The sequence below is a fragment of the Dipodomys spectabilis genome, unplaced genomic scaffold (assembly GCF_019054845.1).
Source record: "Dipodomys spectabilis isolate Male_0828 unplaced genomic scaffold, ASM1905484v1 ptg000179l, whole genome shotgun sequence".
Classification (NCBI taxonomy): Eukaryota; Metazoa; Chordata; class Mammalia; order Rodentia; family Heteromyidae; genus Dipodomys; species Dipodomys spectabilis.
In genome coordinates this window covers 12,394,324-12,421,540 of record NW_024870856.1, presented here as the reverse complement: position 1 = coordinate 12,421,540, position 27,217 = coordinate 12,394,324, and the positions used below count along the sequence as shown (strand labels likewise).

The window sequence follows — 27,217 nt, the reverse complement described above, 5'->3', positions numbered from 1 at the left end:
TGACACCTCCCCAGCTCCCACCGCCCCTCACAGCGCAGGTGTGACAGCTCCCCAGCTCCCACCACCCCTCACAGAGCGGGTGTGACAGCTCCCCAGCTCTCACCGCCCCTCACAGCGCAGGTGTGACAGCTCCCCAGCTCCCACCACCCTCACAGAGCGGGTGTGACAGCTCCCCAGCTCCCACCGCCCCTCACAGCGCAGGTGTGACAGCTCCCCAGCTCCCACCACCCCTCACAGCGCAGGTGTGACAGCTCCCCAGCTCCCACCACCCCTCACAGCGCAGGTGTGACAGCTCCCCAGCACCCACCACCCCTCACAGCGCAGGTGTGACAGCTCCCCAGCTCCCACCGCCCCTCACAGAGCGGGTGTGACACCTCCCCAGCTCCCACCACCCCTCACAGCGCAGGTGTGACAGCTCCCCAGCTCCCACCACCCCTCACAGCGCAGGTGTGACACCTCCCCAGCTCCCACCGCCCCTCACAGAGCGGGTGTGACAGCTAGCCAGCTCCCACCACCCCTCACAGCGCAGGTGGGACACCTCCTCAGCTCCCACCACCCCTCACAGCGCAGGTGTGACACCTCCCCAGCTCCCACCGCCCCTCACAGAGCGGGTGTGACAGCTCCCCAGCTCCCACCACCCCTCACAGCGCAGGTAGGACACCTCCCCAGCTCCCACCGCCCCTCATAGCGCAGGTGTGACACCTCCCCAGCTCCCACTGCCCCTCACAGAGCGGGTGTGACACCTCCCCAGCTCCCACCACCCCTCACAGCGCAGGTGGGACACCTCCACAGCTCACACCGCCCCTCACAGAGCAGGTGTGACAGCTCCCCAGCTCCCACCGCCCCTCACAGAGCGGGTGTGACACCTCCCCAGCTCCCACCACCCCTCACAGAGCGGGTGTGACAGCTCCCCAGCTCCCACCGCCCCTCACAGCGCCGGTGTGACACCTCCCCAGCTCCCACCGCCCCTCACAGAGCGGGTGTGACAGCTCCCCAGCTCCCACCGCCCCTCACAGAGCGGGTGTGACAGCTCCCCAGCTCCCACCGCCCCTCACAGCGCAGGTGTGACACCTCCCCAGCTCCCACCGCCCCTCACAGAGCGGGTGTGACAGCTCCCCAGCTCCCACCGCCCCTCACAGAGCGGGTGTGACACCTCCCCAGCTCCCACCGCCCCTCACAGAGCGGGTGTGACACCTCCCCAGCTCCCACCGCCCCTCACAGCGCCGGTGTGACAGCTCCCCAGCTCCCACCACCCCTCACAGAGCGGGTGTGACAGCTCCCCAGCTCCCACCGCCCCTCACAGAGCGGGTGTGACAGCTCCCCAGCTCCCACCACCCCTCACAGAGCGGGTGTGACACCTCCACAGCTCCCACCGCTCCTCACAGCGCAGGTGTGACACCTCCCCAGCTCCCACCGCCCCTCACAGAGCGGGTGTGACAGCTCCCCAGCTCCCACCACCCCTCACAGAGCGGGTGTGACAGCTCCCCAGCTCCCACCGCCCCTCACAGCGCAGGTGTGACACCTCCCCAGCTCCCACCGCCCCTCACAGAGCAGGTGTGACACCTCCCCAGCTCCCACCGCCCCTCACAGAGTGGGTGTGACAGCTCCCCAGCTCCCACCACCCCTCACAGAGCGGGTGTGACACCTCCACAGCTCCCACTGCCCCTCACAGCGCAGGTGTGACACCTCCCCAGCTCCCACCGCCCCTCACAGAGCGGGTGTGACAGCTCCCCAGCTCCCACCGCCCCTCACAGAGCGGGTGTGACAGCTCCCCAGCTCCCACCACCCCTCACAGAGCGGGTGTGACAGCTCCCCAGCTCCCACTGCCCATCACAGAGCAGGTGTGACAGCTCCCCAGCTCCCACCACCCCTCACAGAGCGGGTGTGACACCTCCATAGCTCCCACCTCCCCAGCTCCCACAGCCCATCACATGGTGGAAATAGTATGTAGAAGAGAAACATTAAAGAAAGTTTAATTTGGAGCTGAGAAGGTGGCTCAGTGGTAGAACACTTGTCTTGCATGCCTGAGGCCCTGGGTTTGATGCCTCAGCACCACATAAGCAAGAAAAAAAAAAGCTGGAAGTGGCGCTGTGGCTCAAGTGGTAGAGCGCTAGCCTTGAGCTGAAGAGCTGAGGGACAGTGCCCAGGCCCAGAGTTCAGGCCCCACAACAGGACCCCCCCCCCAAAAAGAAAGTTTAATTTTGAAAATTAAATAAATAAGAGCTTTAATTAGACAATTAAATTTTGTCATCTTTTGCACTTTTATTGTTATTATTTAGTAGTTGCACAAAGAGATTACCATCCCATAAGTCAGGAAGGGAGGGAAGGGAGGAGGGAGAGAGGGAAAGCAGGAGGGAGGGATGGAGGAGGGCCTCACACACGCGAAGGCACCGCATGTCTGGGCTGCGTGGAAGTGTCCTCCTTTCTACACAGTACACATTGGGTTTGAAGTAAAAAGTGCTACTGTGAAGCCAGGTGCTGAAGGCTCACACCTGTAACCCATGCTGCTCAGGAGACTGAGGTCTGAGGATCACAGTTCAAAGCCAGCTGGGCCAGGAAAGTCTACGATACTTCTATTTCCAATTAGCCACCAAAAGGCCAGAAATGGAGCTGTGGCTCAAGTGGTAGAGGGCCAGCCTTGAGCAATAAAGCTAAGGGACAGTGCCCAGGCCCTAATTTCAAGCCCCAGGATTGGTGTGTGCTTGCACTCATGCATGTGTGTGCGCACACACACACACACTCACACACACACACACATACACACACACATATCCCACACATCCCACCGTGAATGCAAACTTGCAAACCTGTTCCCCATGTGGGCTCCTGGGCGTCTCTGAGTGGACAGGCGTGTGAGCTATGCGGTGGTGACCACACCACAGGGGTGGGAAGGTCCTTCACTGAAGGACCCTGGGACCCGCGGCAGAGAGCCCCTCCTGAGCACCAACAGGATGGGCCTGGCCCTCCGGCAGGGAGGCCAGTGGGCCTCCGGACGCTCTAGGGCAGTCAGGATTTGAGGATGGAGGTAGGCATGGGCAGGTTGTTTTTTGCAGGTTCTCTTCTTTCTGATGATTTGCTCCTGGAGACATTTGCCCACTTTGCTGAGCTGCCCAGCTCTGGGGCCTGGCCCGTCTGTCCGGAAGCCCCGTGTGGCGCCTCCATGATGCACTGCTTGGAAGCGAGGGGCAGAGGCGGAGCAGCGCCACCCAGGAGGGGCTACTCTGAGGTCCCAGTCGGGGGGGGGGGCAGCCGGTGAAGGGGCACTGGCGGAGGACTGTGGTGGGGCTGTGGTCCCGAGGCACCCCTGCCAGGGACACGGGAGGCAGTGCCCCAGAGCAGGGCTGACCAAGGCCTGGACCACCGCCCAGGAAAGGCTCTGGTCCAGCCTGCTGCTCCCTGCCCTGACCCCACAGCCACACGTGGGTGCTGACCGGTTCCTGGGACAAGAGGGACATCTGATGGCCCACCGGACCCTCAGCACGGGATGGGCAGAAGCGCTGGGAGCCTCCGGGCTTGTAGGAAAGTTCTAGGCGGGGCAGCTGTGCTGGGGAGTCCCCGCCCATCCAGCTGGCAGCAGCCATCCATCCTGCAAGAGCACCGTGGGGTGTCTGGGGACGCAGCCCAGAGCGAGCGTGACAGATGGGACAGAGGGCTGCTGCGGCTGAGGGAACGCCACCGGCCAAGGGGGGCTGTGGCCCCCCCACAGCTCTGCTGCCTCCCACTGCCTTGGTGGAAGCTTCCAGAGAGTTTGTTGGAAGTGAAGAGGCCTCGGGGGTCCCAGGGGGGCCGCCCTCCACACTGTCCTGCCCTTCCTGTCCACCGTCCACTCTGCCTCTCAGTCTCTGCTTTGTTTCTGTTTCTCTTTGTGTGACTCTGTCTCCATCTCCACGTCTTTGTCTCCTGTCTCTGTCCCTGTGTCTGTCTGTATCCTTGAGGTTTTCTGTCTCTCTGTCTCCATCTTTCCCTGCAGCAGTTTTTTTTTTTTTTTATAGCCCCGTCTTCTGTCCACTCAGCTCCTCTGGGCGGCAGAGCCGATGCCCCCTCCGGACTCCACCCTCAGTGCGCCCGGGCTCAGAGGACGAAGGTCAGGCCCTGAACTTGCTCCTCCCGAAGATACCCCTCTCACCTGGCTGTGGAGTGAGGTCAAGCGAGCCCGGCCCAGGGTACAGGGCGCGGCCATCACTGGTGTTGACCGCTGATGAAATAAAGAGACATGGAGTCCCATAACAGGTCCAGATAACAGGTCCTATCAACCCAGGAAAGGCTGGGGATGGAGGCCTGGTGGGTAGCGCTGGAAGCTGACCAGGGCAGACTGGGAGAAGTACCGGGGAGGGGAGACCACCCTAGGGCTCAGGAAGCCAGGCGTGGGGTCTTGGGGCTCAGAGGACCTGAGGATAGGGAAGTCGTGAGAGAGGCCTGGGATTCTGGGCCAAAACCCAATGTAGAGACCCCACTCTCTCCCACCCCTGTCCTGCAGACCCCTCCTCAAACAAGCAGCCCCTCTGCTTCTGTGGGGGCTTAGCCCCCGGGGGAAGGCCCCTGCTGTCCCTCTCAGCGGTCAGCCCAGCAGGCTGATGGCTGGCCACGGTGATGCCAGCGTCCCTGTCTCCCCGTCTGGGCACACCCTGAGGTGCTCAGACCCCATCTCGTCACCCCGTCCACAGCTCCAGCATTCCCCGGCCCCTCCCAGCGCTCCCTGAGGGTCAGACCCTGCAGGGGCTCGATGCTGAGGCCCCCCCTGCTCTCGGCGGGGTGTTTAGAGCGCAGAGCTAGGGAGGGGGGCACTCAGGCCACACCGGTCCGGGTGGGGCGGACTGTGCTCAGCACACAGCTCGAGCGGGCTGGGGGGAGGGTGCTTCCCGATCTCCTGGAGGTGGGACTGAGCCCCATCCTTCGGGGCTCCAAGGTTCTGGGGAGCGGCAGCTTCCCGCTTGGCCAGTCAGCACCACCAGATACCATCAATCTGCTTGGATCCCTCCTTGGAGAGGGGCCAGGGCCTGACCCCCACGATCAATGGAGGGCACAGCCGTCGGGGCTCCCGTGGGGGGCTCAGCCTGTGTCTGCACGGGGGAGGGGCAGCCTGCTTGTGGAGGGGCCTCTGGCTGCAGCGGAGGCGGCTCCCTGGCCCCGGGCTGGGCGTCTCAGCAGATAAGGCATTAACAGTGCCGTGTGGACCGCCCTGAGGATCTGCTGACACCTCCTCTCAGCCCAGGTGCACAGGGTGAGGTGCCAAAGGTTCTCTATAAAGCGCTGGGGCTGCTGGTCACCACCACTTGCCTGCCAGCGCCGGTCCTGCCAGTGCCAGGCCTGTCGTGTGTGCCAGGCCTACCCGGAGACCACCATGGTGAAGCTGGTGTTGCCCAACCCGGGCCTGGACGACCGGGTCCCGTCCCTGGACCAGCTGGAGATCATCGAGCAGAAGGAGGCCAGCTCCCGGCCCAAGTGGGACAACAAAGCCCAGTACATGCTCACCTGCGTGGGCTTCTGTGTGGGGCTGGGCAATGTGTGGCGTTTCCCCTACCTGTGCCAGAGCCACGGAGGAGGTAGAGTCCTGGGGGCTGTGGCGGGGCCGGGCGGGCCAGGGGCGGACAACACCACAAAGAGCTCACAGCCCTCAGCCTCCTCCACGCCCCTGGGCACCCTGCTCCCCAAGGGGCCGGGCGGGGGGCAGACCCTCCGCTCCCGGGCTCTGCATTGGAGAGGGAGACGCACTGTGCCCAGCCAGCCGGCACAGGTGCTGTGGGGGGCTGAGGGTGGGGGGGCAGAGGAGCAGCTAGCGTCTCCAGGGGAGCCCTCCAGGGGGCCGGGGCTCAGGCTGGGCCCACCCTGTGGGTGAGCACCACATGACCCCCAAAGCAGAGGCTGGAGTGAGGCAGGTGGGCAGAGCCCCTGCTGCAAGCTCCCGGCCTGGCCCAGGACCAGCTGGCACCCAGGCCCTGAGAGCCCAGCCTCCACCCTCACCGGCTGGCCCGCCCGGGCCTGTGGAGCCGGCTCTGGGGAACGCGGCTTCACAATGGGCCCCTCCTCTTCTCCACAAAGGGCCCTGCTCTCCCGGGAGGCTGGGTCTGAGCCCCGCGCCTCTCCCAGGACCTACCTCTCAGGGGTCCAGGTATGCGCAGCTGCAAGGAAACGGGAGGGCAGGTGCAGCCCTGGCCAGAGGCTCTGCACACCAGGCCTGACTCCACAGAGCTGTGCCCCAGGACCTCTGGTCAGGGTCAGCCTGGACCCCTGGGTGGACTTCCATCACCACTTGGAACCCTGGAACCTGGGCGCACCTCTCTGCCGGGGGCCTCTGGGCCCAGAACAGGCTGGGCTGGGTGCCGGGTGTGCCCAGGGGTGGAGTCGCGTGGGCTCCAAGAATTCTCCTTGTAAGTGACTTTCTCTCTGACTCAGGGAGCTCTCTGAAGAGGGCCTGTCCCACACAGGCCTTCCCATGTTAAAGTCCTGGAGCAAGGCTCTCACCTTCATGTCATCTGGCCCTTTGTTGGGGAGCTGTGCTGGCTGGCTGCTGTGTCTCTGGTCCAGCCAGCACTGCCCACCAGGGACAGTGGGGCCCTGGGACCAAGGGTCAGGATCACAGCAGGCCAGGGCACTGACAATCTCTAGGTGCCGCTGCCCAACTCCCCTGAGCAGAGCTGGGTTGAGGCTTCAGCAGGCCCAGCTGGCTGCCGCAGCCCGTGCCCTGGGATAGGAGGGGAAGCAGGCCCCGGGCCCCCCTGCGGTCAGGATCCCTGTGGGAAGCCACACTGGAGCCTGACGGGTGAGATGCAGGTGAGGGCCGGGGGCTGCGCCCTGCCACCAGCACAGAGACCCAGCCTCCCCCTGGAGGGCTGTCTGCAGGATTCGGGCCCAGGTGGAAACCTCCCGGGCTCCCCTGGGAACTCGGCATTGCCTGTCTCCCCCCAGCGCCCTCTGCCTGACATCCAGGCCAGACACTGTAAGGTCCATCCATGGGGTCAGGCCCAAATGACTGACCCTGCATCTGGAGCCTGCCCAGCCCCTTCCCTGCCCACCCCGTGAGGGCCCCCTGCCCTTGCAGGGCGTTCCTCCATAGGCAGAGCTGAGAGAAGAAGTTGTCAGGACGGGCAGACATGAGCAGGCCCTCCTCGTCCCTGCGCTGCCCATCCACCTCCTGGGGGATGCGGGGCCACCTCCTGGGCATACCTCACGGCTCACTTCGTCCCCCATCAACAGTGGTCACAGGTAGCCAAGGACCTGGCTGTCCTTGCGAGAGGACAGCCTCTGGTCACTGGGCTCTGGGCTGGACAGCTGCCCTGTGAGTAGAGCCCAGACCTTCAGCAGCAGCGGAACGGGCCCCGGGCTGCCTCTCCCGCTCAGGGGTGGTCTGTGCTCCTCTCACGATTTCACTCCGGCCCACATTTCAAGGTGAACTTATTCGGGGCTGTGGACCGGCATGGAAGGCTGCTGTTGAGGCTTCTCTACACATTTGGCCTCCAGACAGCTCGGTGGATCTGGGGAACCGGGTCTCCCCAGGCCCTGGGGGCCGCTAGGCAGTGGCAGGTGCGGGCAGGGGCCGGGCGGCATCTAGGGAGGCAGAACACCAGGGCTACACCCCTGCCCTCCCTCCTGTAGGCCGACCAAGCCCACGCTGCCCGGCCTCCGGGCCATGTGGATCAGGGCATCTGGGAGGCACAGGCGGGCGGCCTGAGCTCCTGGCGGGGGGAGGGGGGGGGCAAGGGGAGGACCTGCTTCTCTCCTGGAGCTTGGACTGCACTCTCAGCTGTGCAAATTTCACTCCCCATCACTAGCCTCAGCCTCTGCAGTGAGCGTGTCCAGGTGAACGGCTCTAGGGCCCTTCCCAAGGTCAGAGCCTGGATGTGAAGCAGCCCAGGGTCAGGGCCACCTCAAGAGGACCACTTACCTGGGCCTGGGGTCATCACCTGGGAGCGGGGTCCAGCCAGGGCCTGAGAACAGGAAGTGCTCGCAGCTCCCGCCTCCCGGGACGCCCCCTCTTCTCCTCTCTCCTCCCTCCTCCTCTCTCCCTCTCCCTCCTTCTGCACTCCTCCCTCCTCTCCTCCTCTTCCCTCTGCCCTCCTCCTCTTTCCTTCTGCTCCCTTCCCACTCCGTGCCCCTTCCCCTTCCCTCCTCTTTTTCACCCCCTTCTCTCCTCCCTCCCCCGTCCTCCTCTCCCTCTGTTGCTTCCCAGAGCGCTGGTGCCCAGAGCACTTCCTGTTGCCCCACACTTGGTGACCCATGCCCTGATCTCTGAGTCTGTGTGAAGAGCAGATGCCAACAGCTCCAGGGAGCACGCAAAGGCCCGTCTCTAAGGACCTTTGGCTGTCTGTGATGCCCCATCTGGCAGAAATGCTGGCTTCCCCAGGCTGGAGGAGCAGCGACTCTGACAGGAAGCCCCTGGCCCGGGGCCTGGTTCTAATGGACACTTGGCACTGTGTCTGGGGACACAGGTGCCGGAGACCTCTGGTCTCCCCCACGGTCCTGAGCTGGGGATGTCCGCCAGGCCGCGGGGCCCAAGGGCGTCTGTGGAAGGAGCGCGCCTCTCTGCCTCTGTCTGCTTGTCCTTCTGCCTCTGTCTGCTTGTCCCTCTGCTTGTCCGCTCTGCTTGCCCCTTGCTCTCCTTATTTGGTTATCCTTGTCTGCCTCTCCTCGTCAGTTTGTCCTTCCTGTGTCTCTCGTCTCTTTCTCTGTCTCTCTGTCTCACCTTGTCTCCGTCCACCCGTCTGTCCTACCAGGCAGGGCCCTGGCTGTGCCCAGCAGCTGAAGCCACTCTTGGGCAGACACTGGATTCCGGCCCACGCTTAGGGGACACCAAGATGGTAATGAGGCAGGGACTGCGGGCCCCGCCATCCGGGGTCACAGCTGCCCCACTCGGAGCCCACCAGGGCTCCAGGACAGAGCTGCAGGTCAGTAGCAGGTGGCTCCTGGGAACCAAGGAAGCCCGGACCCTAGGCTGGGCCTGGATTTCTCACCACTTCCGCCATCAGCTCCCTTCCCACAGGCGGTGGGTGGATGCCACCATGCCAGTTTGCCAGCTGACCCGAAGGATGGCCAACCCCATGCTGGGATGTGTCTAGCCGTCCCCTGCACTGGGGCAGAACGTGGCACAGCCCCGTGGGGCCCCGTGGGGTCCCAGCTACGTGGGGACAGTGGTGACGTTGGAGGTGGAGGTATGGCTCACATGGCTGACGCCAGCCTTGGATGGCTTCTGAGAAGAGCCCTTCGAGGAGGGACCCGGGCCATCTCCAAAAGAGGGGGAGACAACAGGGAGACCAGGCTGTCTAACGGCGAACGTCATCAGGACTGAGGAGGTCGCCAGCGTGAACAGGTGAACACGACAGGAGAATTAAGCTGTTAGAGGCCGCAACTGCTAGCACAGCTCAAATACAGGACACGTGTGCCGGGCGCCCGCGGCAGAAGCCTGGAACCCTAGCTACTCAGGAGGCTGAGATCTGAGGATTGCAGTTCAGACAGCCTGGGAAGGAAAGTCTGTGAGACTCTTCAATAAACCAAAAAACCAGTAGTGGCCGCTGTGGCTCAAGTGGTAGAGCACTATCCTTGAGCTGAAGAGCGGAGGGACAGCGCCCAGGCCCAGAGTTCAAGCTCCATGACCACAGAAAAACAACAAACAAAAAAAGACACACGCAGCGTTGCCCAGGGAGCCGCTGAAGCCCAGGGCCCGGCTGCCTTCGGGCCATCTCAGCAGCAGAGAGGTCAGAGGATGCGGTGTCCAGTATCACCACAGTGTGGGGGCGAGAACTCTGCTCCTTGGCAGTCAGCACCTGGCAGGCAAGGACAGCAGCTGGGGCTCAGTGCCCCCCACCGCCCCAGGGCTCTGAGCAGCGAGGGTCTGGCATCAACTCAGCCCTGGGCCGGAGCCCCACGGCTGTCCACGTCACTGTCACTACGCCGCGCACATGGGCACTGCTACGCCTCTTGTTTAATGACCACACTCCCTAAGTCAACAGGCCATGTCAGCCATGAGTATGGGGACTGTCCAGTCCAGCAGATGGTGTCAGCTGTGTGCATGGGGACTGTCCAGTCCAGCAGGCTGTGGTCAGCCATGAGTATGAGGACTGTCCAGTCCAGCAGGCTGTCAGCCGTGTGCATGGGGACTGTCCAGTCCAGCAGGCTGTGGTCAGCTGTGTGCATGGGACTGTCCAGTCCAGCAAGCTGTGTCAGCTGTGTACATGGGGACTGTCCAGTCCAGCAGGCTGTGGTCAGCCATGAGTATGAGGACTATCCAGTCCAGCAGGCTGTGTCAGCTGTGTGCACGGGGACTGTCCAGTCCAGCAGGCTGTGGTCAGCTGTGTGCACGGGGACTGTCCAGTCCAGCAGGCTGTGGTCAGCCGTGTGCATGGGGACTGTCCAGTCCAGCAGGCTGTGGTCAGCCGTGTGCATGGGGACTGTCCAGTCCAGCAGGCTGTGTCAGCTGTGTGCATGGGGACTGTCCAGTCCAGCAGGCTGTGGTCAGCCGTGTGCATGGGGACTGTCCAGTCCAGCCGTGTGCATGGGGATTGTCCAGTACAGCAGATGGTGTCAGCTGTGTGCATGGGGACTGTCCCTCATTGTCAGTCTGTGTGCACGGGGACTGTCCAGTCCAGCAGGCTGTGTCAGCTGTGTGCATGGGGACTGTCCAGTCCAGCAGATGGTATCTGCTGTGTGCATGGGGACTGTCCAGTCCAGCAGGCTGTGTCAGCTGTGTGCATGGGGACTGTCCAGCAGGCTGTGGTCAGCTGTGTGCATGGAGACTGTCCAGTCCGGCAGGCTGTGGTCAGCTGTGTGCATGGAGACTGTCCAGTCCAGCAGGCTGTGGTCAGCCATGTGCATGGGGACTGTCCAGTCCAGCAGGCTATGTTATCTGTGTGCATGGGGACTGTCCAGTCCAGCAGGCTGTGTCAGCTGTGTGCATGGGGACTATCCAGTCCAGCAGGCTGTGTCAGCCATGTGCATGGGGACTGTCCAGTCCAGCAGGCTGTGGTCAGCCTGTGTAAATGGGGACTGTCCAGTCCAGCAGGCTGTGTCAGCTGTGTACATGGGGACTGTCCAGCAGGCTGTGGTCAGCTGTGTGCATGGGGACTGTCCAGTCCAGAAGGCTGTGTCAGCCTGTGTACATGGGGACTGTCCAGTCCAGCAGGCTGTGGTCAGCTGTGTGCATGGGGACTGTCCAGTGCAGCAGGCTGTGGTCAGCTGTGTGCATGGGGACTGTCCAGCAGGCTGTGTCAGCTGTGAGCATGGGGACTGTCCAGTCCAGCAGGCTGTGGTCAGCTGTGTGCATGGGGACTGTCCAGCAGGCTGTGTCAGCTGTGTGCATGGGGACTGTCCAGTCCAGCAGGCTGTGGTCAGCCTGTGTACATGGAGACTGTCCAGTCCAGCAGGCTGTGGTCAGCTGTGACATGGGGACTGTCCAGCAGGCTGTGGTCAGCCTGTGTACATGGGAACTGTCCAGCAGGCTGTGGTCAGCTGTGTGCATGGGGACTGTCCAGTCCAGCAGGCTGTGTCAGCCTGTGTACATGGGAACTGTCCAGTCCAGCAGGCTGTGGTCAGCTGTGTACATGGGAACTGTCCAGCAGGCTGTGGTCAGCTGTGTGCATGGGGACTGTCCAGTCCAGCAGGCTGTCGTCAGCTGTGTACATGAGGACTGTCCAGTCCAGCAGGCTGTGGTCAGCCGTGTGCATGGGGACTGTCCAGCAGGCTGTGGTCAGCTGTGTACATGGGGACTGTCCAGTCCAGCAGGCTGTGGTCAGCTGTGTACATGGGGACTGTCCAGCAGGCTGTGGTCAGCCTGTGTACATGGGGACTGTCCAGCAGGCTGTGTCAGCTGTGTACATGGGGACTGTCCAGTCCAGCAGGCTGTGTCAGCTGTGTGCATGGGAACTGTCCAGCAGGCTGTGGTCAGCTGTGTGCATGGGAACTGTCCAGTCCAGCAGGCTGTGGTCAGCCTGTGTGCATGGGGACTGTCCAGTCCAGCAGGCTGTGGTCAGCTGTGTGCATGGGGACTGTCCAGTCCAGCAGGCTGTGGTCAGCTGTGTACATGGGGACTGTCCAGCCCAGCAGGCTGTGGTCAGCTGTGTGCATGGGGACTGTCCAGCAGGCTGTGGTCATCTGTGTACATGGGGACTGTCCAGTCCAGCAGGCTGTGGTTAGCTGTGTGCATGGGGACTGTCCAGTCCAGCAGGCTGTGGTCAGCTGTGTGCATGGGGACTGTCCAGTCCAGCAGGCTGTGGTCAGCTGTGTGCATGGGGACTGTCCAGTCCACAGGCTGTGGTCAGCTGTGTGCATGGGGACTGTCCAGTCCAGCAGGTGGTGTCAGCCTGTGTGGCCATGTAGACTAGTCACCTACAAAGAAATCCTTCTAGAATGTGCAGCTTGCTCTGACCCCTCTACTGTGGCTTGCTGGTGCACCCCGGCTCCATCTCAGTCCAGCAGGAGTCTTGATGGCATTCTCGTTTGCACTTATGACAAATCCTGCACAGTCCCCGTGTACACCTGGCCCCTGGTGGCCTTCCACTCTGCATCATGATGCTTTTTCCCATGTCAGGGGCCTTCATGATCCCGTTCCTCATCCTGCTGGTCCTGGAGGGTGCGCCTCTGCTGTACATGGAGTTCGCCATTGGCCAGCGGCTGCGCAGGGGCAGTGTGGGCGTGTGGAGCTCCATAAATCCAGCCCTGAAAGGCATAGGTCTGTATCTGTATGCCTTCCCTGGGGCCCGCAGTCCACCTCGCAAGCCTTGCTTCTCCTCTGCTGGGCAGGAAAGACCCCCAGCTCTCTCCTGCCAGAGGACTTGGGCAATGCTTCCTTAGAATCTTGAGCATCTAGGTTGCAGTGTCCAGGCCAGGCCAATCCTGGCCACTAAGACCCAGCCAGAGCCGCAGAGGCCATCTGAAACCAAACAGCCTAGGGGTCCAGACACGGGGAAGAAAGGTGACCCCACCTGCCCAGCGCAGGCTCCAAATGTGTCCAAGGCCCAGAAGGGGGTGCTGCTGGCCGCTAACACAGCCTCCTCCACCACCCCACGTGCTCAGTGGGGAGGCCTCTGGCACTGACCCTGAACCTGAGGCTGATCACTCATTTACACACTAACCCAGGAGCGACTCCAGTGCAGCCTCTGAGACCTCAGAATGTGGTGGGTGGTGAAGGAACAGGGAGGGAAGGGCAGGGTCCACGGACAGAAAGGCATTCTGAGTCCAGGGGACATTGGTCCCTGGACGCCCGCAGGCCCTGCCACACAGCAAGCTTCCTTTCCTCCTTCCTCTCTCCTCCTTCTCTCTTCTCTCTCTTCCTTCTCTTCCTATCTCCCCTTTCTCTGTCTTCCATGGGCGTGCATGATGTGCACACATGCGTGCAACACATACGTGTGTGCACTCACACACACATGCATGCACACACACAGAGTTTTAGTTTTAACTTTCAGAAGAGCATGCACATGAAACCTCTTCACAATCCTGCTGGCTTGTCTCCAAACATGGAGGCCACCATTCACTGATCTGCCTCACAACCCTGCCCAGAAGGAGACCCACCCACTCGGCCCTGGTCTGGGGCTGGACACCTGTGTGCAGCCTGCAGACAAGCTCCTTGGAGATTTTTTGCAAGGGCCCTGTGGCCACCTTCATGGACACACCCGTGGGCTGCTGCATGTGCTACGGGTGAAGTGAGGACAGTGAGACCGGTACCCACTCCGTGTGGGCAGGTGATGCGCAGCGGCGTGACATCCCACAGCGCTCCAGCCTCCACCTAGGAGCCCCTTCCAGGATTCCAGCTCTTGTCTGGCATGGCATCAGCTCCAGTGGCTTCCCAGGGATGGGCTAACTGCTCACCCCGTGCACCCCGTGACGTCTCCCTCCTCCCGGCAGGAATCGCCTCCATGATCGTGTCCTTCGTGGTGGGCTTGTACTACAACACCATCATCGCGTACATCATGTGGTACTTCTTCAACTCCTTCCAGGAGCCTCTGCCCTGGAGCCAGTGCCCCCTCAACCTGAACCACACAGGTAAACCCAGTGCCAGCGGGCTCCGTCCTGAGCCACAAACACCTCCTGAACAGCTAGCTCCCTTCAGTTACCTCAGAGTCAGGTGGGTAGACCAGGCTGGTGGAAACCCTCAGATGCTGTGGAACATTTAAAACCTCCCCTGTGCAAAGAAAGAAAAACAAAACCAAAAGCCAAATCCATGGCTTCCACGACTCAGTGCCCAGTGGAGGAGCAGAGCCGCAGGGACCACGCAGGGGCTCCAGCTGGGCCTTGAGAAGTTTCTGGAGAATGCCACCCCTCTGCATCCTACAACATGATCATATCAGGACCTTCCGTCCAGCCCATCACACCATGTGCCCCGATCGGCACGCAGGGCCCCCCGCCTTGAGCCTCGGGTGACCTCCCACCCCGAGAGCACCCCCCAGAACCCCTCCCCATTCAGGAGGGCAGCAGGTGGCTGCCTGTGTCCGGGAGACCCGCCCCAGTTCACAGCCACGCGTGCAGCCGGGGGGGGAGGGAGGGGAAGAGGGGGAGAGGGGGGCCTTTCAAGCTGCCCCTGGTTGGACAGTCCAAGTGATGTGGGGTGCACGTGGACCCTCTACACACGCCAGGCCAGCAGGATGAACCCTGGGCGCCAGTGAGGCCTAGCCCAGCCCTCCTGGCTACACTCAGATACACACACCATGATTACGGCCAGTCTCTCTTAAACTGCACTGCATGCGTACACGTGTGTGCACATGTGCATACGTGTGTGCATGTGTGTCTGGGCAGCACATGGTATGCATGTGTGCTTCTGTACATGAGTCATGCATATGTGTGTGTGCCTGGCTGGCTGTGTACTCTGAGTGACTCAGGGCCTCTCTTGCTGACCTTTGCCTTGAACCGTGAAAAGGGTATATCCCCCACAGGCCGCGTGGATGAGTGCGCCCGGAGTTCCTCTGTGGACTACTTCTGGTACCGAGAGACCCTCAACATCTCCACCTCCATTGACGACTCGGGCTCCATCCAGTGGTGGATCCTGCTGAGCCTGACCTCTGCCTGGAGCGTGCTGTACGTGTGCATCATCCGCGGCATCGAGACCACAGGCAAGGTGAGAGCCGTGCCCGCGGCCGCTGGAGCTGCAGCACGCCTCAGTCTGGGGGCCTCTGCTGCCGCTGATCTGCCAGACAGCTCCGCGGAACACATGCTTCACACACACGCCCGAAGAGCTGGGTGCCACACTGACCTAGCCAACATCTCTCCGATTGAGAGAAGGCTCGTCAGAGTGCTCCCGGATCATCAGGAAAACCCAGGGAGAGACGAGCAGGGGCCAAGTGTCCACCCTGTGGACATTAAGTGTTCTCATCAGAGAAGGGCGATCAGGGGGTCCTGAGTGGCTGGCCCGTTTCTGCTCTGACCCACAGAGCCCTGCTCCCCCGCCCCCCATACCTGTGCAGTGACTCCTCCCTGCCTTGCTCCCCAGGCCGTGTACATCACCTCCACGCTGCCTTACGTGGTGCTGACCATCTTCCTCATCCGCGGCTTGACGCTGAAGGGGGCCACCAATGGCCTTGTCTTCCTCTTCACACCCAACGTGAGTCTCTGCTGCGCACCGCGGGGCTTCTGACCCTGTTTGGGGTCAGGGCCTCCCTTGCTCAGTGACCCCTTTGCCTCAAAATATGCCCCCAAGATACGCACCTGGCAAGCAGGTGGGTGCTGTCCAAACCAGCCATGGCTGGGGCCAGCTAGGCCTGTCCAGGGCACAGAAGACACATATGTGGGGGCGGGGGAGACTTCCAACTGGCTTGACCGTGTCTCTCTCTGTGGGGGCTACCTGCTTGGGAGGCTCACCAGGCTGGCCACTGGTGCTCACCAGGCGGGGCCTCTGATGCCCTCTGGGAGGCTCACCAGGCTGGCCACTGGTGCTCACCAGGCGGGGCCTCTGATGCCCTCTGGGAGGCTCACCAGGCTGGCCACTGGTGCTCACCAGGCGGGGCCTCTGATGCCCTCTGGGAGGCTCACCAGGCTGGCCACTGGTGCTCACCAGGCGGGGCCTCTGATGCCCTCTGGGAGGCTCACCAGGCTGGCCACTGGTGCTCACCAGGCGGGGCCTCTGATGCCCTCTGGGAGGCTCACCAGGCTGGCCACTGGTGCTCACCAGGCGGGGCCTCTGATGCCCTCTGGGAGGCTCACCAGGCTGGCCACTGGTGCTCACCAGGCGGGGCCTCTGATGCCCTCTGGGAGGCTCACCAGGCTGGCCACTGGTGCTCACCAGGCGGGGCCTCTGATGCCCTCTGGGAGGCTCACCAGGCTGGCCACTGGTGCTCACCAGGCGGGGCCTCTGATGCCCTCTGGGAGGCTCACCAGGCTGGCCACTGGTGCTCACCAGGCGGGGCCTCTGATGCCCTCTGGGAGGCTCACCAGGCTGGCCACTGGTGCTCACCAGGCGGGGGCTCTGATGCCCTCTGGGAGGCTCACCAGGCTGGCCACTGGTGCTCACCCGGCGGGGCCTCTGATGCCCTCTGGGAGGCTCACCAGGCTGGCCACTGGTGCTCACCCGGCGGGGCCTCTGATGCCCTCTGGGAGGCTCACCAGGCTGGCCACTGGTGCTCACCAGGCGGGGCCTCTGATGCCCTCTGGGAGGCTCACCAGGCTGGCCACTGGTGCTCACCAGGCGGGGCCTCTGATGCCCTCTGGGAGGCTCACCAGGCTGGCCACTGGTGCTCACCAGGCGGGGCCTCTGATGCCCTCTGGGAGGCTCACCAGGCTGGCCACTGGTGCTCACCAGGCGGGGCCTCTGATGCCCTCTGGGAGGCTCACCAGGCTGGCCACTGGTGCTCACCAGGCGGGGCCTCTGATGCCCTCTGAGAGGCTCACCAGGCTGGCCACTGGTGCTCACCAGGCGGGGCCTCTGATGCCCTCTGGGAGGCTCACCAGGCTGGCCACTGGTGCTCACCAGGCGGGGCCTCTGATGCCCTCTGGGAGGCTCACCAGGCTGGCCACTGGTGCTCACCAGGCGGGGCCTCTGATGCCCTCTGGGAGGCTCACCAGGCTGGCCACTGGTGCTCACCAGGCGGGGCCTCTGCTGCTGCCCCCTGGGTTCACGCCCCTCCGTGGTCCCCGCTGTCCCTCCGTCACAGCTGAGGTCTCTGTCTGGAACAGGTCACAGAACTGGCCAACCCCAACACCTGGCTGGACGCGGGCGCACAGGTCTTCTTTTCCTTCTCGTTGGCCTTTGGGGGCCTCATCTCCTTCTCCAGCTACAACTCTGTGCAGTGAGTAGGGTGAGAGGGTCTCTTCACTGCACCCCAAAAGGGGCTGAACCCCTTCCTGAACCCCCAGGGCCCTGCAGGGGGCTGCCAGCGGCTCCTGTCTTCATCCAAATGCATTCAGAGCACTTGCTCGGTGCCAGGCTAGGCACTGGGGTCCACCTTCTGGCTTGTGGTGGATCAGGTGATGCACTCGGCAGACCACTGCAGAAGGGGGGTAGCGCCCGGTGGACTGACCACACCTGTGCTGGGAGGGGCAGTTGTAAAGGCCTGGGCCAGCATGAAGAAGCCCAGGCTTTGGGGGCATGGCCGAGCGGCCTGGTCTGCAGTGGGAACAAGCAGAGGCGGGGTCCAGCTTCTGGGGGCCCAGGGCCTGTGGGATGGACTTTGAGTGGGACTGTGGGGTGACTTTGGGTGGCCTCAGGCTCCAGATGTCACCCGGCTGGGCTCAGGCTTCAAGGCCTCCCCAACCCATGGGGAAAGAACCGGAAGGTGTCCTGCAGGCAGAGCCCAAGCAGGATTGCAGGTGAATTTTGCTGTTGTTGCGGGAGCTGGGATTTGAACTCTTGATTTGATGCTTTTGCTCTTTGGCCGCCACTCTACAACCTTAGCCCTACCTCCCACCCCAAGGGTGACTCTTCATCACAGCTTTGCTCAGACAACTCATATGTCAATGGTTTTAGAACTCAGTGACCTTAGCACTGCACTCCAACTAGCCCCAACTGTCCTCAGGAGAAGCCCCCGGAGTCCCCACCCCACCCAGTGTCCTGAGAAGCCCCCCCCCCCCGAGTTCCCACCCCATCCAGTGTCCAGGGGAGAAGACCCCTGAGCCCCCACTCCCAGCTCCGAGTCCCCACAGCCCCCCTGAAAACCCATCCCCAGGTCCGAGGCCCCGCCCCTGAGTCCCCGCCCAGCCCCTGAGAACCCACTCCCAGCTCTGAGTCCCCACCCAGCCCCCCCTGAGAACCCACCCCCAGGTCTGTGGGCCCGCCCAGCCTGAGGCCCCGCCCCCAGGTCCGAGGCCCCACCCCCAGGTCCGAGGCCCCGCCCCTGAGTCCCCGCCCCCATGTCCGAGTCCCCACCCAGCCCCTGAGAACCCACCCCCAGGTCTGTGGCCCTGCCCAGCCTAAGGCCCCGCCCCAGGTCCGAGGCCCCGCCCCTGAGGCCCCGCCCCCGGTGTGCAGACGCAGAGGTGCCAGCATGTCCTCGGATGCGAGCATCCGCTTCCATCTCCGTGATTTGCCGTTTCCTGTGCACAGAATCATGCAGACCCGTGGGCTTTGCAGCTGGCCTCTCCCCAGACAGGCCTTGAGCTGAGGCGGAGGGGGCCACACCTCCCCACCCCAGGGCAGCAGGAAGGCGTGTGCTGTGCACTCCTGGGGCTGCTGTGATGTGGCTGGTCAGAAGCCCATGGGGCCTTAGCCCAGGGCAGACACCCCACAAGGTGGCTGGTCTGTCCTGCTGGAGGCCAGAACCTCGGAGGGTGGGCACTCTGTGCTCAGCCATGCCCACCTGCCAGGCTGACATGTTTAGCCAGAACATTCTGGACTTGTTTACCCCCTTTTATCCCAGAGAGGTGATCCACCTAGCCCCGGGGCCACTCAGCCCTGGGGACTGTGGGCTGAATTGCATCTAAGTATGGACATCCAGAGAAGCAAGCAAAACTCCATTGGTCAGAGAGACCTGGGAGGACTTGGCCTCTCTCCTTGAGCCCATGGGGCCTCTGAGCCTGGAGGTGAGGACCCAGGGCCCTTCCCTGGCCTGTACCACAAGACTGCCCAGGCCTTCGGAGCATCTCCAGCACCACAGGCAGTTGCTGGGGGAGGACACTGTCAGAAAGAGGAAGGCAACTCCACCAGCCGTGGGACTGAGGCTTGGACGTGGCCTTGGGGTGCTCGGAGCACCCTGGGCTCTGGGCTTGGCTCACTGCTGGGCTCCACTCAGAACCGCACCTGGGTGCAGTGGTGGGGCCGGGGCCGAAGAGTCCTCCCCTCGACACTGACCAGCGGTGACATCACCCCCTCACAGCAACAACTTCGAGAAGGACTCTGTGATCGTGTCCATCATCAATGGCTTCACATCTGTGTTTGCGGCCACCGTCATCTACTCAGTCATCGGATTCCGGGCCACAGAGCGCTTTGACGACTGCTTCAATGCGTGAGTCGGCCTCCCGGGGCCCGGGCCGGGCCACAGCGTGCCCCTGGTGAGGGCCAGGCTGCAGTGCGCCTCCCGGGGCCCCGGCGGGGCCGCAGCATGCCCCTGGTGAGGGCTGGCTGCAACGCGCCTCCCGGGACCCAGGCCGGGCCGGGCTGCAGCGTGCCCCTGGTGAGGGCCGGGCCACAGCGTGCCCCTGGTGAGGGCCGGGCTGCAGCGCACCTCCCAGGGCCCGGGCCGGGCCCGCAGCATGCCCATGGTGAGGTGGCCGCGGGCCCCACCTGCCTGGGCCAGCGTCTGCCCCTCTTGCCGCTTCCAGGAACATTCTGACCCTCATTAACGGGTTCGACCTGTCGGAGGGCAGTGTGACCCAGGAGAACTTCGAGTCCATGCAGCAGTGGTGCAACGCCACTAACCCTGCGGCCTACGCACAGCTCAGGTTTCAGACCTGTGACCTGAATTCCTTCCTCTCTGAGGTGGGTTCTGCGGGGCGGGCTCTGCGTGGCATGGGGCCCCATGCCGCGGGGGGATGGGATGCCCTTTGCCAGACCCCAAGAGTCACGGGCACCGGCTTTGAGAGGTCATGGCTCGGCCTCTGGAGGAGCTGGACAGTGTCTGCAGGAGGCCTGACTCACTACCCACCCACCTCTGACCCTCAGCCTTCCCCTCCCTGCCCCTTTCCCACCTCACGCCTGGCCCGACCAGTCCAGTACATCAAAAAGCAGAGATAAGTGCTGCGCAGCATGGCTCACGCCTGTCATCTTGGCCACTCAGGGGCTGAGATCTGAGGATCGCAATTTAAAGCCAGCCTGGCCAGGAAAGTCCATGAGGTTCTTATCTCCTATTAACCACCACAAAGCAGGAAGTAGAGTTGTGGCTCAAGTGGCAGAAAGCTAGCCCTGAGTGGCTCAAATGGTAGAAAACTAGCTCTGAGTACAAACGCTCAGGAACAGCATCCAATACCTGAGTTCAAGACCCGAGACCAGCACAAAAAAGAGAAAAGAAAAACCACGGATGGGTTACTGCGTGACTTTTAACTTCCTGAGCTTTCTCAGCCTCCAGAGGCCATGACCACCTCCATTGTTGCCTTAGAAATGAAGGCTCTGAGCCCAGCTCCGGCGATGGGAGCTCACGCGCTCTCACAGGGTATCGATGCCTTCTCGTGATGTGGGCTGGCCGCGGCTGCGTGCAACCTTAGCCTTCCCTTACTGGGGCCTCCACTGCCTTCAGGGGAGCATTTGGGGGCATGCATCTGGATGGCTTTCTCCAGGTCCCTCTGCACCCCTGAGCCACCTGCTGTGTGACCCACTGAGCTCCGTGGTGTGCTCAGAGCCCCCCTGTGGCCACAGCCACGTCCATTTCCAAAACACCGTGGGAACAGCTCACTGCTCATAAAACACAGTTTGGGCTCTGGCCCTAAAATACAAAACTTACTTATTTCACAAAACATCCCAAGTCCTCCCTCAGTGTAGGTTTGGTGGGGGGGTCTGTCAGGCGACCTCGCCCACCTCTGGTGATTGGCAGGCTGGCCTGGGAGGGGGTGGAGGGAGGAGACACCCAGGAACTGTGTGGCCCTCAGGGTGTGGAGGGCACGGGCCTGGCCTTCATCGTCTTCACGGAGGCCATCACCAAGATGCCCGTGGCGCCGCTGTGGTCGGTGCTCTTCTTCCTCATGCTCTTCTGCCTGGGCCTCTCGTCCATGTTCGGAAACATGGAGGGCGTGGTGGTGCCACTGCAGGACCTCAACATCGTTCCCAAAAAGTGGCCCAAAGAGCTAGTGACAGGTGCGTGTGGGGCGGGGGGCTGGGGGGAACTAGTGACAGGAGCGTGGGGGGTGGGGGGCTGGGGGAACTAGTGACAGGAGCGTGTGGGGCGGGGGGCTGGGGGAACTAGTGACAGGAGCGTGTGGGGTGGGGGGCTGGGGGGAACTAGTGACAGGAGCGTGTGGGGCGGGGGGCTGGGGGGAACTAGTGACAGGTGCGTGTGGGGCGGGGGGCTGGGGGGGAGGAGCTGCTGACAGGAGCGTGGGGGGCGGGGGGCTGGGGGAACTAGTGACAGGAGCGTGGGGGGTGGGGGGCTGGGGGAACTAGTGACAGGTGCGTGGGGGGTGGGGGGCTGGGGGGAGGAGCTGCTGACAGGTGCGTGTGGGGTGGGGGGCTGGGGGGAGAGAAGCTTCTGTTCTCAAGGTGGTGCGCTGTGTGGAATGATGCGTGTCCTCGTGGTGGTGTGTGGAGTGGCGTGTCCTCGTGGTGGTGTGTGGAATGGCGTGTCCTCGTGGTGGTGTGTGGAATGGCGTGTCCTCGTGGTGGTGTGTGGAATGGCGTGTTCTCGTGGTGGTGTGTGGAATGGTGCGTGTCCTCGTGGTGGTGTGTGGAATGACGTGTGTCCTCATGGTGGTGTGTAAAATGGCGTGTCCTCGTGGTGGTGTGAGGAATGGCGTGTCCTCGTGGTGGTGTGTGGAATCGCGTGTCCTCGTGGTGGTGTGTGGAATGGCGTGTTCTCGTGGTGGTGTGTGGAATGGTGCATGTCCTCGTGGTGGTGTGTGGAATGGTGCGTGTCCTCGTGGTGGTGTGTGGAATGGTGCGTGTCCTCGTGGTGGTGTGAGGAATGGCGTGTCCTCGTGGTGGTGTGTGGAATGGCGTGTCCTCGTGGTGGTGTGTGGAATGACGTGTCCTCGTGGTGGTGTGTGGAATGGCGTGTTCTCGTGGTGGTGTGTGGAATGACGCGTGTTCTCGTGGTGGTGTGTGGAATGGTGCGTGTCCTCGTGGTGGTGTGTGGAATGGCGTGTCCTCGTGGTGGTGTGTGGAATGGCGTGTCCTCGTGGTGGTGTGTGGAATGGCGTGTCCTTGTGGTGGTGTGTGGAATGACGCGTGTCCTCGTGGTGGTGTGTGGAATGGCGTGTTCTCGTGGTGGTGTGTGGAATCGCGTGTTCTCGTGGTGGTGTGTGGAATGGTGCGTGTTCTCGTGGTGGTGTGTGGAATGGCGTGTCCTCGTGGTGGTGTGAGGAATGGCGTGTCCTCGTGGTGGTGTGTGGAATGGCGTGTCCTCGTGGTGGTGTGTGGAATGGCGTGTCCTCGTGGTGGTGTGTGGAATGGTGTGTTCCCGTGGTGGTGTGTGGAATGGCGTGTGTTCTCGTGGTGGTGTGTGGAATGGCATGTTCTCGTGGTGGTGTGTGGAATGGTGCGTGTCCTCGTGGTGGTGTGTGGAATGGCGTGTCCTCGTGGTGGTGTGTGGAATGGCGTGTCCTCGTGGTGGTGTGTGGAATGGCGTGTGTTCTCGTGATGGTGTGTGGAATGGCGTGTCCTCGTGGTGGTGTGTGGAATGGCGTGTCCTCATGGTGGTGTGTGGAATGGCGTGTCCTCGTGGTGGTGTGTGGAATGGCGTGTTCTCGTGGTGGTGTGTGGAATGACGCATGTTCTCGTGGTGATGTGTGGAATGGTGTGTTCTCGTGGTGGTGTGTGGAATGGCGTGTCCTCGTGGTGGTGTGTGGAATGGCGTGTCCTCGTGGTGGTGTGTAAAATGGCGTGTCCTCGTGGTGGTGTGTGGAATGGCGTGTCCTCGTGGTGGTGTGTGGAATGGCGTGTCCTCGTGGTGGTGTGTGGAATGGCGTGTCCTCGTGGTGGTGTGTGGAATGGCGTGTCCTCGTGGTGGTGTGTGGAATGGCGTGTCCTCGTGGTGGTGTGTGGAATGGCGTGTCCTCGTGGTGGTGTGTGGAATGGTGTGTTCTCGTGGTGGTGTGTGGAATGGTGCGTGTCCTCGTGGTGGTGTGTGGAATGACGTGTGTCCTCATGGTGGTGTGTAAAATGGCGTGTCCTCGTGGTGGTGTGAGGAATGGCGTGTCCTCGTGGTGGTGTGTGGAATCGCGTGTCCTCGTGGTGGTGTGTGGAATGGCGTGTTCTCGTGGTGGTGTGTGGAATGGTGCATGTCCTCGTGGTGGTGTGTGGAATGGTGCGTGTCCTCGTGGTGGTGTGTGGAATGGTGCGTATCCTCGTGGTGGTGTGAGGAATGGCGTGTCCTCGTGGTGGTGTGTGGAATGGCGTGTCCTCGTGGTGGTGTGTGGAATGACGTGTCCTCGTGGTGGTGTGTGGAATGGCGTGTTCTCGTGGTGGTGTGTGGAATGACGCGTGTTCTCGTGGTGGTGTGTGGAATGGTGCGTGTCCTCGTGGTGGTGTGTGGAATGGCGTGTCCTCGTGGTGGTGTGTGGAATGGCGTGTCCTCGTGGTGGTGTGTGGAATGGCGTGTCCTTGTGGTGGTGTGTGGAATGACGCGTGTCCTCGTGGTGGTGTGTGGAATGGCGTGTTCTCGTGGTGGTGTGTGGAATCGCGTGTTCTCGTGGTGGTGTGTGGAATGGTGCGTGTCCTCGTGGTGGTGTGTGGAATGGCGTGTCCTCGTGGTGGTGTGAGGAATGGCGTGTCCTCGTGGTGGTGTGTGGAATGGCGTGTCCTCGTGGTGGTGTGTGGAATGGCGTGTCCTCGTGGTGGTGTGTGGAATGGTGTGTTCCCGTGGTGGTGTGTGGAATGGCGTGTGTTCTCATGGTGGTGTGTGGAATGGCGTGTTCTCGTGGTGGTGTGTGGAATGGTGCGTGTCCTCGTGGTGGTGTGTGGAATGGCGTGTCCTCGTGGTGGTGTGTGGAATGGCGTGTCCTCGTGGTGGTGTGTGGAATGGCGTGTTCTCGTGGTGGTGTGTGGAATGGCGTGTGTTCTCGTGGTGGTGTGTGGAATGGCGTGTCCTCGTGGTGGTGTGTGGAATGGCGTGTCCTCGTGGTGGTGTGTGGAATGGCGTGTCCTCGTGGTGGTGTGTGGAATGGCGTGTTCTCGTGGTGGTGTGTGGAATGACGCATGTTCTTGTGGTGATGTGTGGAATGGTGTGTTCTCGTGGTGGTGTGTGGAATGGCGTGTCCTCGTGGTGGTGTGTGGAATGGCGTGTCCTCGTGGTGGTGTGTGGAATGGCGTGTCCTCGTGGTGGTGTGTGGAATGGCGTGTCCTCGTGGTGGTGTGTGGAATGGCGTGTCCTCGTGGTGGTGTGTGGAATGGCGTGCTCTCGTGGTGGTGTGTGGAATGACGCATGTTCTCGTGGTGATGTGTGGAATGGTGTGTTCTCGTGGTGGTGTGTGGAATGGCGTGTCCTCGTGGTGGTGTGGAATGGCGTGTCCTCGTGGTGGTGTGTGGAATGGCGTGTCCTCGTGGTGGTGTGTGGAATGGCGTGTCCTCGTGGTGATGTGTGGAATGGCGTGTCCTCGTGGTGGTGTGTGGAATGGCGTGTCCTCGTGGTGGTGTGTGGAATGGCGTGTCCTCGTGGTGATGTGTGGAATGGTGTGTTCCCGTGGTGGTGTGTGGAATGGCGTGTGTTCTCGTGGTGGTGTGTGGAATGGCGTGTCCTCGTGGTGGTGTGAGGAATGGCGTGTCCTCGTGGTGGTGTGTGGAATCGCGTGTCCTCGTGGTGGTGTGTGGAATGGCATGTCCTCGTGGTGATGTGTGGAATGGTGTGTTCCCGTGGTGGTGTGTGGAATGGCGTGTGTTCTCGTGGTGGTGTGTGGAATGGCGTGTTCTCGTGGTGGTGTGTGGAATGGTGCGTGTCCTCGTGGTGGTGTGTGGAATGGCGTGTGTTCTCATGGTGTTGGTGCACTGTGGAGCAGGCCGAGCTCCCTTGTGATAGCTCTGTCCCCTCGGTGTCACAGGCCTCGTCTGCCTGGGGACGTACCTCATCGCCTTCATCTTCACGCTGAGGTCTGGCCAGTACTGGCTGTCTCTTCTGGACCAGTATGCCGCCTCCATCCCCTTACTCATCATCGCCTTCTCTGAGATGTTTTCTGTGGTCTACGTGTACGGCATGGACAGGTAGGAGGGGAGATGGCATGGTGGTTATGGTTCATCTTAGTCACAGAATTCCCGCTGAGGATGACCAGTCCAGTTCTGGACGTGGGGACAGAGAGCTGTGCCCCGCCTCAGGTCTCTGCCCATGCAGTACCACCTTCATGGAATGTGCTGGAACCGGCTCAGTTCTGACGCTTTCGTCAGTGAGACAGAGGCCAGGGTGTGGTGTCTTGGCTTGCCCTGAGCATCGCCTCAGTTTCCAATAGGAGCAATCCAACCTTCAGCCTGTAGATTCACGTGCTCTCAGACTTACCTGGACAGAGACAGGGATTAGCAGCTGAGGAGCCAAGGCCCAGAAACCCGGCTCATCCAATTAGAACACACAGCAGTCCCGATGAGCATACAGGCAGGCAGCCTCCGCTCACACCTGCTGCAAACCCTAGCTCCTTGCAGGGTGAGATGTGAGGACCACAGTTCAGGCCAGCCAGGGCAGGGGAGCCGCTCCCCACCCCCACCCAGTCACCAGAGGTGCCCCTCCCCCTCTGCTTGCAGGTTCAATGGTGACATCAAGTTCATGATCGGCCACAAGCCCAACCTCTTCTGGCAGGCCACCTGGAGGGTCATCAGCCCACTGATCATGCTGGTTATCTTCTTGTTCTTCTTCGTGATCGAGATCAACAAAAAGCTCTCCTACATCGTGTGGGACCCTGACTACGTGAGTGCCCTGTGGGGAGGGCCAGCGGGCTTCCTGGGGGAGAGGACGGGGGGAGGGGGGGACACGAGAGGGGGGGCCAGAGGTGGGGCTGGGAGGGCACAGGAAATAATCAGGGAGTGGGAAGGGAGGGAGGGCACCTGCGGGAGGGAGCAAAGCTTCAGGTCCCTGTTACTACATGAACCAGGAAGTGAGGCTGGGTTTCAGAGGTCCTTGTGTCTGTCTGCTCTCCGTGGGCGTCTCCCTGTCTGTCTGCTCACCGTGGGCGTCTCTGTGTCTGTCTGCTCACCGTGGGCGTCTCCCTGTCTGTCTGCTCACCGTGGGCGTCTCCCTGTCTGTCTGCTCACCGTGGGCGCCTCCCTGTCTGTCTGCTCACCGTGGGCGTCTCCCTGTCTGTCTGCTCTCCGTGGGCGTCTCCCTGTCTGTCTGCTCACCGTGGGCGTCTCCGTGTCTGTCTGCTCTCCGTGGGCGTCTCCCTGTCTGTCTGCTCACCGTGGGCGTCTCCCTGTCTGTCTGCTCACCGTGGGCGTCTCCCTGTCTGTCTGCTCACCGTGGGCGTCTCTGTGTCTGTCTGCTCACCGTGGGCGTCTCCCTGTCTGTCTACTCATGGAAGACAGCCTTCTCTGTGGCTCTCTCCACAGGAGGACTTCCCTAAGTCCCAGAGGATCACGTATCCGAACTGGGCCTACGCAGTCGTGGTCATTGTGGCTGGGGTGCCCTGCCTCCTCATCCCCTGCTTTGCCATCTACACACTCCTCAGAAACCGTTGCCAGAAGCCAGGAGACCAGCAGGGGCTGGTCAGCATGCCATCCACAGCCTCGGTGAACGGGGACCTGAAGTGCTGAGTGTCCCGGACCACAGCAGGCAGCAGGTGGTGTGGGTGGAACCAGCCAGAGCCTTGGCGGGGGGCGGGGCTGCCAAGCCTGAGTACACACGCGTGTTGTTGCAGTGCATGCTTACCATTTGCTTATGTGGAAGTTTTCACATTTGCATGTGTCTACGTGGTGCAGGTGGGTACCTGTGTATGTATGCACTGTGTATGTATTAGCATGCACTGTGTCTGTTCTGCATGTGTGTGTCTGTGTATACACACACATGTGTGTGCATAAGTATTTACAGGAGTGTGTCCAAATGTTTGAATACAGATATATATTTGCACCTGTGTCTTATCTGTCAGTGTGCATGAATGTGCACACATGTATGCTGCTGTGCATGCATGCACACGTGTACACATTTGGCACATAAATGTGTCCCTATGTTATGTGAATACCTATGCATGTGGTGTACATGCATGTGAGGGTATGTGTTGTGCATGTAAATGTATGTACACACACCCATTGGTG

At 61.9% G+C, this 27,217-nt stretch overlaps 1 protein-coding gene across 1 annotated transcript; it reads left to right on the top strand.

The window, feature by feature from the left end:
* The first annotated feature begins 5,275 nt into the window (after positions 1–5,275).
* Slc6a19 (solute carrier family 6 member 19) lies at positions 5,276–27,032 on the top strand. Its single transcript, XM_042695240.1, has 12 exons — positions 5,276–5,543; positions 12,518–12,658; positions 13,831–13,968; positions 14,856–15,037; positions 15,410–15,520; positions 17,089–17,201; positions 19,224–19,352; positions 19,669–19,825; positions 20,929–21,133; positions 25,027–25,186; positions 25,715–25,877; positions 26,516–27,032. Exons 1-12 carry the CDS (start codon positions 5,342–5,344, stop codon positions 26,717–26,719), a joined length of 1,905 nt encoding a protein of 634 aa, XP_042551174.1. The 5' UTR covers positions 5,276–5,341; the 3' UTR covers positions 26,720–27,032.
* Positions 27,033–27,217: the final 185 nt, after the last annotated feature.

Excerpts from the sequence above, each read along its gene's own strand:
- Slc6a19 (XM_042695240.1), top strand. The coding sequence starts at position 5,342 with ATGGTGAAGCTGGTGTTGCCCAACCCGGGCCTGGACGACCGGGTCCCG. Across the intron at positions 13,969-14,855 it reads CCTCAACCTGAACCACACAG|GCCGCGTGGATGAGTGCGCC; the intron begins GTAAACCCAGTG and ends TATCCCCCACAG. Across the intron at positions 19,353-19,668 it reads TTTGACGACTGCTTCAATGC|GAACATTCTGACCCTCATTA; the intron begins GTGAGTCGGCCT and ends TGCCGCTTCCAG.